The sequence below is a fragment of the Acanthopagrus latus genome, chromosome 15 (genome assembly GCF_904848185.1).
Source record: "Acanthopagrus latus isolate v.2019 chromosome 15, fAcaLat1.1, whole genome shotgun sequence".
NCBI classification, from domain to species: domain Eukaryota; kingdom Metazoa; phylum Chordata; class Actinopteri; order Spariformes; family Sparidae; genus Acanthopagrus; species Acanthopagrus latus.
The window spans coordinates 11,303,078-11,319,754 of NC_051053.1; the positions used below are offsets into that span (position 1 = coordinate 11,303,078).

Consider the following 16,677-nt stretch of genomic DNA (forward strand, 5'->3'; position numbering starts at 1 on the left):
AATAAAAGGAATTGATCTTGAACAAACAAAAGGCCTGCTCTCTCAATGTACGTCAGTAGGCATCCAAAACTGTCCACGAATCCTGCACTAAACGAGGACATACAAAGGTTTCAAATTGTGAGCCCTCCACTTCTCCCTGAGAGTGCAGCTTTTGAAGGCATTTCTTGTGTTAAGCTCAGCTCGTCAGAAATAATAAAAGAAGAAAAATAATCAATTCCACCAGCTTAGATTGTGTAAAAAGGTAAGTGAAGTGTGTTATTCACAGTTGATCATGGTGAGAAACTGAAAACAACAAGACAGAGATACAGCAGCACGATGGCGGCAGTGTCTCCAGTTGTTGGATCTCAGCTTGGGGAACCATTACCTATTCCATGTTCATCCTCGGAGGCTCTGTGGGCCGACCAGGCACACCGGGGTGACAGAATCAGGAGGAAAATGAGAAAAATAATTGGAAGGTCACATTTGATAATGGCCACTCCAGTGAAAAACAAGCTCTTAATTGGTGTAAGGTCTATTTGGTGAGTTTTCAAGGTAAAATGTGAAAGCACTCATTATCTTTCACAGACCATGGCAGAGATAGCTTCCGCCTTCATTCGCAGCATTGAGTCATGACACAAGGCTTCCTGGCTTTCTGTGGGGCCCAGGCACCACTCTAATGAGCCATTGAAAAATCATTACAGCATGTTGGAGTGAAATATTTTAGGTGAGAGGTAAAGTTGTGTTTGAGAAGAGCAGGTGTCATAGTAATTGCAACCCTTTCTTTTGCATTCTTTTTTTTCCCTGCTTTTCAAGTAACAAGTTGAAATGTCATCTCCTTGAGTTAACTTTTCTCCTCTTGTCTGTATCTCTCTTGTTAAACTCATCAGGTTGCAGCATGGGTACATGGCCGTACAGCCGGATTGAGATCACGAAGCTCTCTTTCTCTGACTGTGAATCCCACTAAAGCCCTAGTATCACCTGTGAGAGCTGGGAACTTGGCTCCGGGAGCCGTAGTGAGTGTTGCGTGGCAGAATGAGTGTCACCCTGCAGGACGGGTCCTTTCATCAAGCTTCCCTCTTACTCTGACCCTGCCATCTGGGAAAACAGATGATACTAATGAGGGATGGCTCCTTGTCTCCTGGCACCAAACACACACACACAGCTCCTATTGTGCTACACTGTCCCTGCTGCCCCCTGGAAGTCACAGACACCGCTCATTACGCAAACATACACTCAGTGACGGACAGAGACAGGTACGCAATGACATGGGACAGTTTAACAGCATGGTAACTTTTAATCATGAAACAAGAGGCATCAAAAACTTTTCACTTTCCACAAGTTGTAACACAGCAGACAATGGCAAGGTAGATTTCTCTGTTGCTGTGCTGTGTTCTTAAAAAAAAACCTGACAGTGACGGTGGATGTGTGTTGGGTAAGCGGTGGGGGGTTACTTGGCTTTGGATTGCTTCTGCAGGAACTGGAAAGGAGCGACCTCTCTGAGACGCGAGGGTCAGACAGGGCTAATTAGTCTGCAGCGGCCCCTCAAATTTCTGCCCTGGGATATTAATGAAGTGATCCATAGGAAAGCAGCTGCTCGCCCACACAACCCCACCTCCACCCCCGCCACGTTCCCCTTACCACCTCAACAACACACTGCAACCTCCATTCCCCGAGCCCCCCTGCCGCTCTGCGACTCTACCTAGGAAGGGCAGTGCTGTGCCAGGGTAGAAGCCCATACAACCCCCCGAGAGTGTGTGACAGCTCCCGATCGATGGCCCCGGAGCAGGAGGTGGATGAGCAGAGGGGTGGGGTGTGCAGCTGTGCGTGTGTCGCCATGCCAGGAGAGGGTGACAACAGCCTGGCTCTGTGTCCTACATCAACAGAAAAATAATGTTTCCACAGCAGTGAGCACAATGGTTTGAGGAATGGTTGTCTTGTCTCCATATTTTAGCTATTTCTGCCTTCCTGTGGTGTGTCTGAGCTTGCTGTCATGAGTAACTACTGGGGTAAAGCTTATTAGAGTCTTCACTGGTGGATCTACTCAGAGGCTTGCTTTACAGGCAGGATGCTGTCAGTTCGTCCATGTGCACACAGTCCATGCAGTAAATGTCACATTGACTAAAGTGTGTGTCTTTCACATATCTAAGAAAACAGTAGCTGGAGACATTCTAAATATCACAGAGAATTTTTCAGACACGTGGACAGATAAAAAATATCCCACCCTTGTTAAAATTCATACAACATGCTGCCTCAAATTCAAACAAAAAAGGTTTGTCACCTTTTTAGTCAGAGAATAAACAGACTGACAGTCAGTATCATTTTGAAAAATTCACTCCAACAGTATCAGCTCCTGCCCACATAAAAACAACCATAGATCAGTGTGGACACATCAAAAGACAAAGCTCTGGTCTGAATATCCCACAGACCAATGTCAAAACTGGACTAAAAGTCATTTAGTTTGAGTCAAACTAGTTATGATGACCACAAATACCAACAATGACCAAACTTTTAACCTTTTTAAATAAATGTCACCTGCACAGAGACCCTACAACATAAACGCACTAACTTCTGGGAGCTGTCTATTAATCGAAGCAACAATTAAATATGTTGTCTTTCTAAGTTATGCCCTTGTCATGTCAGAGTTGCAGTCTGGGTCCTGTCACTTATCAACCTAAAGAGTTTCTTTGGACAGTATACTACACAGAGCATCTCTCGCCTGAGTTTAGTCCGTTCTCCGGCTGTGTGCTGCCTCAACATGCCAGCAGTTTTGGAGGAAGAGAGGTTTAATCCAGGTCACAAAGGTCCCTGACATGCCTGTAGAATGGCAGCCACAAAGGAGAAGATATGCAGCTAACATGGCAAACAGTACATCAACTGAATAAAATAATAATTTACGCATTTTAATTGAACACACTGAATTAATGCAATTCATTAGCCTAATTACTGACATCACTGGTGTCAACTTGCCTCTGCTGTTGCAGAAATAAATACTGGTTATTTTTTAAATCTCACAATTTCTGCTCCTTTCATAACAGCAGGAACCTTGTAATATAAGCAGAAATACATTAATTTGCATTCTTCATTTCCATTATCACTGATGTCTGTTGATGTCAGCCCACTAGAAAATGGAATTTTTCACTTAAACAAATGTCCTTGAATGAGGTGCGGGGGGCTAATATTCCCAGTGTGCAGTTTTCCCCTGAAGGCAGCGGCATCATTTAGCTCTTGCAGGCCGAGGTCTTCAGAGATACATTTGGCAGAGTGAAATCTCTGTCTTGTTACGGCTCTGACAGCTTATTCTGCGCACATCTAATGTGACTGCAGGGAGACCTGAGACCGAGCTGAAGGCCAGTAGGCCGGTGTGAATGAGAGCGCCTCTGCAATTGCAGGTGAGGTGTTGTGAGAGGTCACTATATGAATACTGAATGAGTCACATTGGTCCACAAGTACTGAATCAATGTGTCTCTCACGACCATGATAACGATGGAAAATATAAATGGATATGCAAAGAAACCTACAATTCAACTGGGAACCCCCCCCCCAAAAAAAAAACAAGCTTAAAATTCTGAGCTGTTAAATAATGTTTTAAAAACAATAAAGATGGTGTTGGTGCACTTGAGTGCTCATGCCGTCTGCATTACCATGATTTTTCCTCCGTCTCATGTGTCATAGCAAAATGTCTTGTCAGAAGACTGTGGTGGATAAGCCTTCTACTGTGAGCAAGATGAGGTTCTTTTGATCATCTGCTGAGCTCCAATCTGTGGGTAAACAATTGCCAGTGGCATCTAGTAATGACACATTTCACAGATGTCATGTACTGCCTTCCCAGCAGCACCTCCATTACGGCGAGGTGTCAAAAAATGTGACCCCGTCTCTCTTTCATCTTCACGCTCGTTAATAAACAGTCACAATCCCTGAGCCCTTTCCTCTTGATTGACTTCTACCTTTGCTAAGGCTCTGAACAGAGCTGCGAAGGAGGCAGTGGTTTGGGTGCTGAAGTCAAATCCCTGATGTGAGAGCTAACTATTGGTTGGCTCCGATTTCCTAGTAAACAGCGCTGTGTCGTGGTTCATGAGTAATTGAACAGTATTGATTTTAAGGTCTGAGGGTGACAATAATGAGGTCACATATCAGGCGACAGCATGTGCAAGCTGTGAGGACAGCTTACTTCTTGATGGCACACACACACACAACAAAATTCTTTCCACCTATCGCTATCGATAGCATCACTATCCACTGTCTTTGGCAGCACTTGCTTTTGCTCTCCTTATCTGCCTTGCTGTCAATACAGACAACCCTCTGCTCCACTGGGGGCATGAGGCGGTATTGACATTCAGCTCAAACCCACAGCTCTGAGTGGAGTCCAGGGTGTAACACATGAATTATGCATGCCTTGACGCCAGGGTGCTGAGCAACACCAGTGCCATCATAATTGAAACAATTGAAAAGACAATACCAGATGGGTCAATAATTAGACAGCAGGAGGGGGAAACTTGATCCGGACGCTCCCCTGCTTGCCCTGCCAACCTAACCACCACGCACATGGAGGGGACCTTTACCGACACGTCCTGGTCCCCTATGGTGCACAGCCACTAGCTGCATAACATGTTGAATTAAGTGTGTGTGTGTGTGTGTGTGTGTGTGTGTGTGTGTGTGTGTGTGTGTGTGTGCCTGTTTGTGATAATTATTTGGAAAAGAGATTGCAAACTGAGAGATACATTCACATGCAACACCACAGTAGCAGTGGCGTGTTCCCAATTAAAAAAAAAAAATCAACATCTTGTGTTTTGGACTTGAAGTCCCCAAGAACAGCCGGATAAGTAAACTTTGCGGATCAGGAACACCTGCCAGGAACAGTCCCTGTGTATTGTTTGTCAAAACCTTGTCGCCTTGGATTAGCTCTCTGACGTTATTCATGGGTGTCTCTCGGTCTGTAGAAAACAGAGGTTGGTGACCGATCCTTCCCTCCAGCACTGCACTTTCATAAATCCATACAGAGGGCTCCCAGCAGATCCATTACACTCACTGGTCTCCTGGCCAGAGAAACGACTCAAGGTGATCACCATAAAACTACTCGCCACAGAGTCATTTCTCACCTTGTGCTGCCTTTAAAACAACCTGGGAAACAGCGGCGGTGTGATGGCAGGAACACCAGCACCGCAGGCCAACATATGTCATAAAATCTTATAAGCAAACATGTCCTGGTTTACTACACTGAATAGTCAGATTAAAGTGAGTGCAAAATAAATCTTCAATATGTGGTTACATAAAGAAACAATTACATGTTTAATTGCTAGAGGCAATCTCAATAATTGACTATTTTCTCCACTTTTCCCAAGACTGCTTTAAAGTGTATTTAACCAGCGTGCTTATAATGTATTTCTGAAGATCAGTCCAATTTGATATTGGATACCATATCTAATGTATTTTAAATAATAAATATGAATGTATCGTGGCAAAATTTTGCACTACACAATGCATCAGGAAAACCTCATCAAGCCTGATTGCTTTCCCCAAGCTGTTTTTGTGCTAAGGTGCTAAATTATCATAGAGGGGAATTATCTAATCACCATGAAAAAACAAACTGTCAGATGTAAAATGTTTTATTCAATGTTGTGTGAACAACAACAGGGAAATAAAAAGAAATGAATTAAAGGTTAGAAATCCAAACTGCCCCAGGTCATAAAACCTACACACAGGTACTGAATCTTTAATTTCCAGGGAACATATTGATTGAGACAGCACTTATACCAGCGTACACACACAAATCTGGGAAACACCCCCCACCCAACACCATAATGTTATCAAAAATAAGTTTTATTTGCCTTTTTATGGAGTCTCATTTCCGTATTTCTCAAAAGCGGTGCCCCTGGAAGCACACATAGGCTCCTGTGTATTGGTCCCATTCCCCATTAGGGTTTATAGAGAGCCATATGCACTTTTATGGGGAGGTTAATGGTTTTTAAAGGACCACAGCGCAGGTCTAAATTCACAGTATTAAACCCAAGAATGGCATCCTGGGGTATACCCACGAGTCACATGATTACATTTAAGAATGAAGTAAGATATACTTAACTAACTGGTGACCAATTCCAATCCACTCATATACTCAGCAGACAGATTATGGAATGTAAAAAAAAATTAAAAAAAAAAAAAAAAAGGGAAAGAAAAAAAGAAAACCTGTCAACGTTTACAATCTTAAAAGCCTAATGAGCGGAAGTAACCATAGCAATTTAGTGAAAAGAACATCAAAGACTAGGGAGCGACTATTTAGGCAGGCTGTATTCATGCATAATTAGCTGTGAAAATGGCACTACAGGAGTCTGTTACTCCCTGTTCTTAATTAGTTTTTATACTAAGTCTTGGATGAGAGGTAAACAAAGCCATCAGATTAAAACTTTTCTTCCCGAGACAACACAACTGTCAACGGTGGAGACATGCTAGTGTTGCCCATAAACTGTGCACTATTGTCCCCGGGGAATGAGTGGCAGCATTCTGTACTGGTCTTCGTCACAGCACCAGGGAGCCTGAAGCCTGGCTTAACACCACAACACTGTCTGTGAAGAGAGCATTTAATGGAAGCTGAATAAAGACAGCTAGATATTAGGTAGGGCTGGTATTCAGACAGTAACAACAAGTAAAATAATCAGGCACTGTGTGGTCTTACTCTACATCCACCTATATTGAATATACTGTGCCACCACATTGGTTTGAATAGTGTAACATCGTATTGTACTTCCTTACTCAGCAAGCCATTTGTGAGACTTGACCATTGATCGATTTAAGGAAAATTGCTCAGGAACTCCTGTGAGGCTATAAATATTGGCAAAAATGTCAAATAATATTGAAATATCTCTTTGAGGTCAAAGTGCACACAGTCTTTCCTTTTGTCTTATTTCTTATGAAATGAGATGGCTTTTGGGGAACTGGGAAGTATCTTTTATTCGTTTAAAAAATACAAACTTACAGAGTCAGTTCAGAATCAAAATATCTATGAGGCAGTGTTTTAAGACATCAAATGATCAGCCTCATCTCTACCTCGCTGTCAGAGTTTGGCCTGCATTCCTGAAGTGTTGCCCTCGTCAATATTCTACTTTTCCTAGGAAGGCTCTATTAAAAACTCCTGATATCTTCAAAATGCATTCTCTTTATAAAAGTGGAAAACTATCCAGATCTTTGATTTTTTTTCTGAGAGTTTCCACTTGGTTGACCAGCCTAGCTGCAAGAATAAAATGGTGGTTTGCAAAAATATAAAATGTTTCATCAGTTGCAGTACCTGGGGAAAATTAAGGTAAGATAAAATAGCTGAATATTCTGTATATATTCTGTAATCCCCAAGCCGCTGTGTGACTACAATGTGTCCTGTTACTGTTACCATTCAACAGCAAATCAAAATTAAAAAATAAAAAAAAATAAAAATAAAAAAACAACAACAAAGACTTTGGCAGCAGCAACACTTCAGTGGTGATGTTTGTGTGTGTGAAAATGTGCGTGGGTGCGTATGCATGTGTAAATGTGCCACCACTGGGTGATGAGCCCTTTATAATGACAGCCTTCATTAGGCCAGGCTTACTCGTGGACAGATGGGAAGGCAGGACTGCATTAGAGCTGCTGCCACATTCCACTTCAAACCTGACCTTCCAACGGTCCCACTTCATCTGCCACCCACAAGCCCCCTCCTGATGCATCACTGTCACACCCGGGCTCAGGCATGCCTTGCTATCCACCCTCCCCCAAAAAAAAAAATCTCAGCCAGACAACCAACCATCCACACCACACAGGCTGTAGCTGTTCCTGCACCCCATTACTCCAAAGGCCTCTCACCTCCTATTTTCAGCCATTTCTTTAGGTGAGACCACCACACTTTCTGCTAGTGTTTACCCGATCAGTCAAGATGCCAGTCCCCCCCCCCTCTAGTTTCCTGGTGATGAATGACCGTTGGCTGTCTCACTGACAGCTAGGCAGCTGATGCCACATAATTACAGTATCACCGTTTAGGCAAAATTACCAAATTACTCTGGTCCTCAAGAGGCTTGGAAGACTGACAGGCTAGCCAACAAAGGAAACACAAATATCTGAAAAGAGGGGGACTTAGAGGACTACTTGGGCCTTTACAGACGAGTAGTGAAATTAGGTTTGTTCTGTTCCTTGAGAGTCCAACCATTACAGCCAATAAGAAGCCGGAGGGTGAGTTGATTAGTCTGAAGCAGAGGCACTTTTTCGCTCATAAATAATACTAAAAAACATCTGGTCTCTCCTTGATATATGATCTTCCTTTTCATACTCAATTTATTCAATCATTTATTAATCTTGGAGATTTTAGAGATTATAATCACAATATTAAAATTTCATCCCAACAGCAAGGTCTGAGCATTATCTTTTATTTTTCATTTTAGGCTCATTATTTCTCAAAAAACTGTTACCTTGACATAATTCATTGTTTTGTTCTTCTTTTTGATTTGCTAATTTAATAATAAAGATAACATGGTATATTGGCGAACTTGGAAATATGTTAGTAGTATTTCTGCTACTATTATAACATAAAGTACAACCTTTATATTTAAAACTATGACTACTTAATACAAAGAAAGTCACAGACATACTGAGTGACTGGCAAAAACACTAAAACAACCAAAACTGTCTGAGAAAGTCAGAAGTAGACCTCGTCTGTTAAGTGGAGAGCACTGGAAGTGACAAAGTGACATTTATGATGTGAGTGCTAACAGTGAGCAGTGGAGAAGATGTTGACTTAGTCTGGTGGGAACTGTGGTGACCACCAGGGTTGAGGTAAGCCCCACTGATTTATCTACGACAACAAAGGCCTTCTTTCACTCCAGCCTTGAATACAAAGTGAGGCAGGAAAAACACACCTTGAAACAGTCGCACTGCATCTATTTGATCCATTATGTAGAGATAAAATACAGTCTGTTCAGCCGTCTGCCGCGTTAGCCATTTCATTTGTGAAAAGCAAGGGTGACAATGACAACGCTGCACGGCTGCTGCATGAAAATCTCCTAAAATGTTTTATTTTCATCTCCCAGAGTCTTCTTTACAGCCCTACTGTGGCCCAAGAAAATGCAATGCCCCCCTTGGGATTATGACAACCTTTAAAAACTGTGTGGATAAAGAAAACGGATTTACAGTGGTCAATGTGAAAAAAGGTGTCTTGATAGTTTCTAAAATACTGAAGTGAGACCGATGAATAAGCCGTCACAGGGTTGAGGAAAACAGTAAAAGATGTGGATCAAAGCAGCTCCTCAAGCAGATTAAATCCTTCCTTGTAAACAAGTTGTACCCAAATTAACAGATTATGGGCTGTCCAATGTGATGGGGCAGAGACTGCTTCGATACACAAGCTTGGCAGAATGATAATGTTCAACGGGGTAATTTAATCAGAATGGGCTCTATGTCATTTACTAATAGTGGGTACTTTGCTGTGATTTATCTGTGTTTGCTGAGTGGAGAGAGACGGAACAGACGGCCTGGTCTCCCAGATTAAATAGGGCATGGGAAAGATTCCTCACGCTATCAGGAAGCAGAATTTATCACCGGTTCATGATTAGTATTATTAGCACAGGTGCAGTTACAGCAAACACCAGAGACTCCCATTTTGTACTGAAAGGGAGCAGTAGATAAAGAGGCAGCTGAACTGAACTGGGGTGCGTCTCGGGTGTTTTGTCTAACTACGATGCTGGATGTTCCACCCAAGCTGAATCAAACACTGTGTCTGGGTCTCTGGCTGTTCGGTTTGTAGCTTTCATCAGAGTCAGGACGACGCGATCCAATACCTGTATCTGCTGCCGATACTGACAGAGGAACAGACTTCACCGATCCTCATACTGATCTAGAAAGTCTTATCGTCAATTTCTGATTGCACTACTTAAAATTCTCATCACTTCTGAACTCATTTTAAAAACTCTACTTGAACTAGTAGCTGTTAATGAATTGCTGTGCACTTGACCTGTTTGTATGCAAAGACTTCTAATCCTTCATTTCAAATACATTGCCTTGGTAAACTCTTGAATTTAGAGTTTTAGTAGAAAGAGTCATGATGTGATCATGACCATGTAATGCATTAAGCCTCTTAAGTTTATTTGCATGATCTTGATTGATTACAGTGATGACCTTCTTTTGTCGCTTGGTAACTCTCACAAGACGGTTTCACCAGCTAATGTAAAATATCTCAACCAGCCAACTAAAATGATGCTCAGTGTCTTGTGCACAAGGTTAAGCAGAGACAGAATGTCATTAAAGGCAATACACCCTTATCATAATCATAGTTATAGACTGTGTATAGAGTCATTGTTTGTGGCAGCAGTAACTACATTAAAGAAGAAGCAGTAATAAATTAATGTCAGAGATGCTCAATGAGATTAGAGTCATTTCAGAGATTAAAATGAATACAATATTAATACAGTGCACACTGTACAGTCTTCCATACATGTAAAAGTAAAGCTGATTCTTCATGATAAGTGAATGGCTGAGAAAGAATCTCTTTCTCACATTTAATTAACAAACATTAAAATAGAAACAGGCCACTGTTATGACAGCAATGCGACAACACAAAATGTTGTCCCTTCCTTCTTGTATCAAAATATGATTCATTATTTAAAGCATATACTTAGAGCTCAGTGAATAATGTGTAGGGGGAGAGAAGCAAAACAATAAACAGTACAAACGTTTTGAACTGTCAATCTCAAGTAGCCCAAGGGAGAAAAACAAAACTGGGTAAAAAGATTTCAGATGAAGCAGGAGAGTGAAAAACACCCAGCGTCTATCTAAAAGTTCCTTTGGGACATTAACTTTCTCAAGCAGACCTTTGGTTTGAACTCTAAATACCTTCTAGGTCTGCTGTGACAGCTAGGGCTGAAATGTGCAAGTGCAGATTAACCCGCAAGGTCTCCGCTAAACGTTATTAGTGTGAACCTGTGGACCAGCATAATAACGATAAGAATTCAGATGACTCTGTCGAGCTGAGTCGCTGCAGATCACCGTCAGATGTGTCACACATTTAAATTATAATAACACCTCGTCTCACACTGTAAATAGGGTGTTTTTCTATGTACAGTAAACAAAAATAATACAGCTGCAGAGTATCTTTATTCAGTCACTTGTAGGAGAAGAGATAGAGTTATTATTTTTTGTTCTTTCTTGTAAATTTATTCCAATTAATCGTCTGCCTAACTGATTGAACCACCGCTGTTTGCAGCAGCTGCACTAATTTTCATAGATTATGATGTATTTAATGGCACTTTTTGATTAAAGGATAAAATAAAGACAAATATTGTGAGCAAGATCAGAGCTGTGTTTGGAACCATCCAATAAATAACAAAGTTTCAAATATATTATCCACCCAATCGATGTTGATATTTGGGATGACTGTGTTGAAAAAAAAATAAAAAAAACTTCCAAAGGGTTCTCATGATTCTACTTCCTTTTCTCTTCAGAAAAATGTTGGAGGCACTGATACCACACTATCCGCATTTTTGGTGCCCACTTTCCCTGTTTGTTTAATGTTCTCAAATGCCTGGCCAGAAAACACAAAATGGAAATGGCACAAATAAAAACACCAGACAAAATGATTTTTTTTTTTTTTTTTTTTTTTTTGTGCTCACAGATACAAGTACCTGAGCCAGCAAAGGAAACCGTGCTGGAAAGCTCTCAACTCATTCATTGCATCTCATCCGGTGAGAGTTGAGACAGTTTTTGGAACCATCACATATCCTCTTATCAGACAAAATACTGCAAATGCACTCCACAACAAAAACTGCCCTGAAGCAAATGTTTACAGGTGACTTAATGGTGTCTGTGAGACATTATGCAATACCAGGATGAGAGATTCTTCATCTGCATTGCACCATAAAATTGGTTTTGTTTTTTCATGACTTATTATTTATTCATCCTTTTATATAATTTTTGGAGGAGCATAAAGGGACTACATTCAGCATTTGTTATACAACCCTGTGTTGTAAATGATAAATAAATGAACCTTGGACCTTGTACCAGAGACAAGGACACACACAGTAAAATGAACACTATTAATACATAAAGAAGGCACATAACAACTGCTGGTGGTAAAGAGAGTAGGTTGTTGATGATCTGAGAGAAAATAAACACATAGAAGTCTGGCTGCAGAGTATCAAACTTATCTATCACTACCTTTGTGGCCTAACATACAGCAGTCTAAAGCTTTCTTCTTCTTTGGTGGTTAACCTAAAAGTAATAATTTGCTCATGTTTTAGGCATAGCGCACACTGAAACTCGAATGCCAATGATGAAACAATCATGGTAATTGTTGCAACTGAAGTATAGTCATAAATATGTTACTTAGCTTGTTACGCTTCACGTCGTATTTTCATTTGATCATTAATCTAGGAACAGATGAGTAACTTGTCTAACATGAGGGTGAATAGACAATTTCCTTGTCATATTGATGTAACAGACAGAAAGTTTTTTTGGAGTCTTTCCCCTATGGTAGGTGGGTAATTACTGTCATTGATTAATAATCCTGGGCCAGCCCCATAATAATCAGTCCCAGATGTGCTTGGCCCTCTTCAAGGAAAGGCTCATTTGCCACTGGGATTCACAGCCTAAACTGCTTAGTGAGATGTAATGGAGAGCAATTTTCTTGTCTTGAAGAAAAAAAAAAAAAGGCAGCTGAGATGGGGTGGGTTAGTCAGGTCATTTTCCATTGCCTCAGCACATCAAATCGCCAAACAAGGACAACTCTGATTTCAGATCAACTGTTCTTCCCCCAGTGGGATGTCAGTAGTTTTTCAGGACATGAGGAAGCATTTTATCGCTTTACCAGTTGTTTCGAGTATTATGTTTGAATTACAATTTCTCCATTTCTTACAAAAATAACAAAATTGACCGGCGCAATCCTTTGTTGAATGAAATACAATAATATAAAGCGGGTGATATCTCCAAATAACACTTAAGACTCTGAGATGCTGAGATCAAGAGAAATGGCTAAATTCATGGTATGATGGATGGCTTGTTTCCATGCATTGTTGGCAAAGTCATAGGATGACTGCTGGGGGTTCAATATGAAGCCAATTCTAAATCCCTGAAAATTTAATTAAAAGCCAAGTGATTTACAGTTTGCCCAGCATTATTCTCGGTTTAGATTTACTTATTTCCAATTATATGCAGTAGAATGGATTTCAGAGAGGGGGTCCCCAAAGAAGAGAGCAGTCCTCTGAGAGATGTATGTGTTTATAGAAAATTGTGCAAATCAGCCGGATGTTCAGACAAAAAAAAAAAAAAAAAATGGGAAGAGAATGCCCAAGTTGGAAATAGTGGGCTTTGCCAAGATGTAAATGGTAAATGGTCCATCTGTCTGTGTTCTTCTCACTCTTGGGAGAGTTCACAAGCCACCATCTGCAGATATGCGTCAGCAGAGATGATGCTGCATGCAATGACACTATGAGTCCACATGAGTACAGTACACAGAGACCTATACACACATAAAATATACACGTCTTCTGTGATGTCAAAGACAATAATATGTATTTTAGGAATTTAAACTGTTATACCAATAATACTAATAATTGGGAATAAAAAAATGTGTGACATTTCTTGAACAGCACCAAGTTAGTCCACATGTGTTTTTTTTTGTCTCACCAACTGAATCCTGACACTTCAGTGACTGATGGTGTTGTTTAACAATTTCAAAGTCTTTGCATTTGACGTCCGACAGCCTCCAGAAATCAATCTGTGAGAGCGCTTACAACATTGCCAAACGCTTCATTTTCCAAACACCCACTATGACCAATAATATTTCAGTTGTCTGACTCTTTTGACAGAGGAGACAATGAGACGTGGAGACTAACGCCACAAGCAGCTCTCTGTGTGGCTCTCATTTAGACTGATTCTCTCAAAAACATGTTCACTTTCCATTTAGGAGCAGAAAAGCTAGTATTCAGCTTTTTTTAATTGCCTCTTATGAATGTAACGCTATTGATGTGTAGTTTCAATAGCCACCTCAGTCAATTATCCTGACGATCTATCTACTCTGAATAACCATATGAGGCAGTTTGCTGAAGATAATTATTTGATAATACAATATTAAAATTAATTCTATGTCAATTTTAATTATTGTAAGCATTTAGCTTTAGCTACAGTGGGCCATTAACATAGCATTACCTTTCAATTAATCTAATGAAAACTGCAATACCACTGAAGGCTTTTACCCTTTTTTACTACGCCTACATGTTAGATCCCAAATTTAGGGAAATTCACAAATGTGAAAACATGTGCGCTGCCTTGTTTGTTTACTTTGTTCAGTGGTGAGGGGGTGGACAGACTATTCGGTTTATGAAATCTCAAATAATAGATTGTTGTTCACAGTCACTGCAGCTTCATAATGCGTGTGTAGGTGGAACAAATAAGTCAGAGAAGGAAATTAATGGGAAAAGAACAAAATCCAAACAGTGGATAGACTTTGGAATCGAGTGAGATCTCTTGTCAGAGCTGAGCACTCACAAAGAAAAGTCAAGCGGCTGTCAGTTTCCAAGAGCGGACGAGAGAGACAACGCTGACGGTGACAGTGATCAGAGCTGGAAGATAAGAAGATGATACCGGCTGGAAGTAAAGATAGCACTAATATGAAATAACATCACGTTCAAAAAAGAACTGACTGTTCCCTGTAAAGAACTACACAATCTATTATGAGTTATCAGCACAGAGAGGGTGTTTTGCCCAGAGATAATTACAATAACAGTACCCAGTGGCAGTGTGATTGCTCCCAGGTGACATTGCAGGTTATTAAATTGTCATGGCGCACCCTGTTTTGGCCGTGCACACACTTGAACTGACTGCCCACAAGACTGACTCGCAGTTTATCTGCTCCATTTGTTTGACATCTTTACGACATAGCGTATTAACACAACCTAATTTCATCTGGGCCTCAATGTCTTCTCTTGGCTGTCTCATGGAAATCCTTCAGGGTTAGGTTAGGACTGCTGGGACGTTTGTCTCGACCGAATTACACCAAGTGACATTTCTTCCATCCTATCGTGTTTTCCATTTCAAGTTTTTGTGAGGTTAGTGACACATGTATTAAGTTTTTAAAGAAATTAGCTCGGATAAGTTGTGTTACAGAAATTGTTCAGTTTGTGGAGGAGGTGACACACATACACCAGCACACACTACAGCCGTTGGGAGACTTGTTTACAAAAAACTACACCAGTGATGAAGATCAAAACAATGAAAGCAGCACAGTCCCTCCTCTGATCACTTATGGCGAGACAGTGAGAGTTATGCGATCCGTTAACAAAATAAATCAGGGATGAAAAATCAATCAAATTAAGCAACTAATAGCTCCCTTAATGTCTTTGTTTGTGTGCAGATGACACTCCCATCCAGCAATACAACAAGCACCAATCATATTAATTATCCTCAAAAGAACAGCTCCCCATTTGTTACAAATGAGTTTTTAAAACTAATAAATTACGATTAAAATGTTTTTATTTTGGACATTAAAAGCATCCCACTCTGTTTTTGGATTGGATGTCATTAAACAGGTGGGTATGAGCAGGTATGAGTGTGTGCATAGTGTAGCTTTAGAGTTTGTCATACCTCATTTCTAAACACATATCATAAAAGCCACTGTAAAATCCAGCAGCTATGCAAAAGCAATGTAATTTGTTCAGTGCTGGTGATTTTTTGCATCAGTAAAAAAGCCAGTGAAGTTCACCAGCTGGTTCAGGAGCCTTAGGTTTGACTAAATGAGGCTATTCTATGAAAACAATATAGATTAATGCTGGATTATACAATGTTTCACTCCTCTAATGTTTACTACTAAATCTTAATGTTCACTAACTGTCAGGGGCTGTAGCCCTCAATGGCAGCGATTAGCAAATATTCCTGCAAGGCACCGATGCACACATTACAGAACAAACAAAAAAAAAATTAATTACTGATACTCACATCTTGCAGGGAGATCATAGCCGCAGGTGATCTTGGCTTTGCCGGTTTCACAGCCATTTAGTGAGTGGCACTCATCATACAGACAGGACCCCGCCGCTTTGTGTATGCAGCCATCGACTGAAACACACATACAGAGAGAAGTTAAGGCCTACCTGAGGAGAAACATGAGAAAAGCAGGTGCATGACATGTCTCAAACCAGCAGAGCTAATTAGCGGTTTGTGTGCTTTCTAGTGTCAAAACAAACAAGCGTTTACTGGAACGGGACCGAGAACAAGCTGAAAATTATATTCCTGAGGTTGATTCTGGTTACTGAATCTTTACGCTTTAAAATCGCCTCCTGAGCTCTGCATTTCGTCTCTGTAGGGAGACTGGTTCTGCCATAGTGCACCGCGCCTGTTGCTGGTAAATATTGACGAGCTTAGGAATTAAATTAGCTGGGCCGGGATCTAATAACGCCTCCACACACGGTGAAAATGAGACTGTTCTTCCCGTAATCCCTCTCCACTGTCAACAGCCATATACAGTGAGATCATTAACTGTATTTTCTGCCCTGTGGTGGAATCTTATATCTGTCCTGATCTCTGTGGTGAGCCTGTTATGATGTGGATCTGTGTTCTGATTCTGTCGTGCTCCCTGTTGATGTGTGTGTCCTGGTTCTACAGAGACCCCAGGCCTCCCCCGCCCCCCTAAGGTTTTAATTTTACCGGGTTAAGGCCGCGATGCTTTTGATTGATGGCATGTCTTACACAAGAAGGCAGAGAGAT

At 40.9% G+C, this 16,677-nt stretch overlaps 1 protein-coding gene across 13 annotated transcripts in view; it reads right to left on the reverse strand.

Annotated features, from left to right (window-relative positions):
* macrod2 (mono-ADP ribosylhydrolase 2) overlaps positions 1-16,677 on the reverse strand; it is a 421,900-nt gene that overhangs the window by 230,703 nt on the left and 174,520 nt on the right. For all 13 annotated transcript variants that reach the window (XM_037122855.1, XM_037122864.1, XM_037122863.1 and 10 more), the window contains exon 5: positions 15,913-16,029. In XM_037122855.1, coding sequence (XP_036978750.1) covers positions 15,913-16,029 — 117 coding nt within the window. The remainder of the gene's footprint in view (positions 1-15,912; positions 16,030-16,677) is intronic.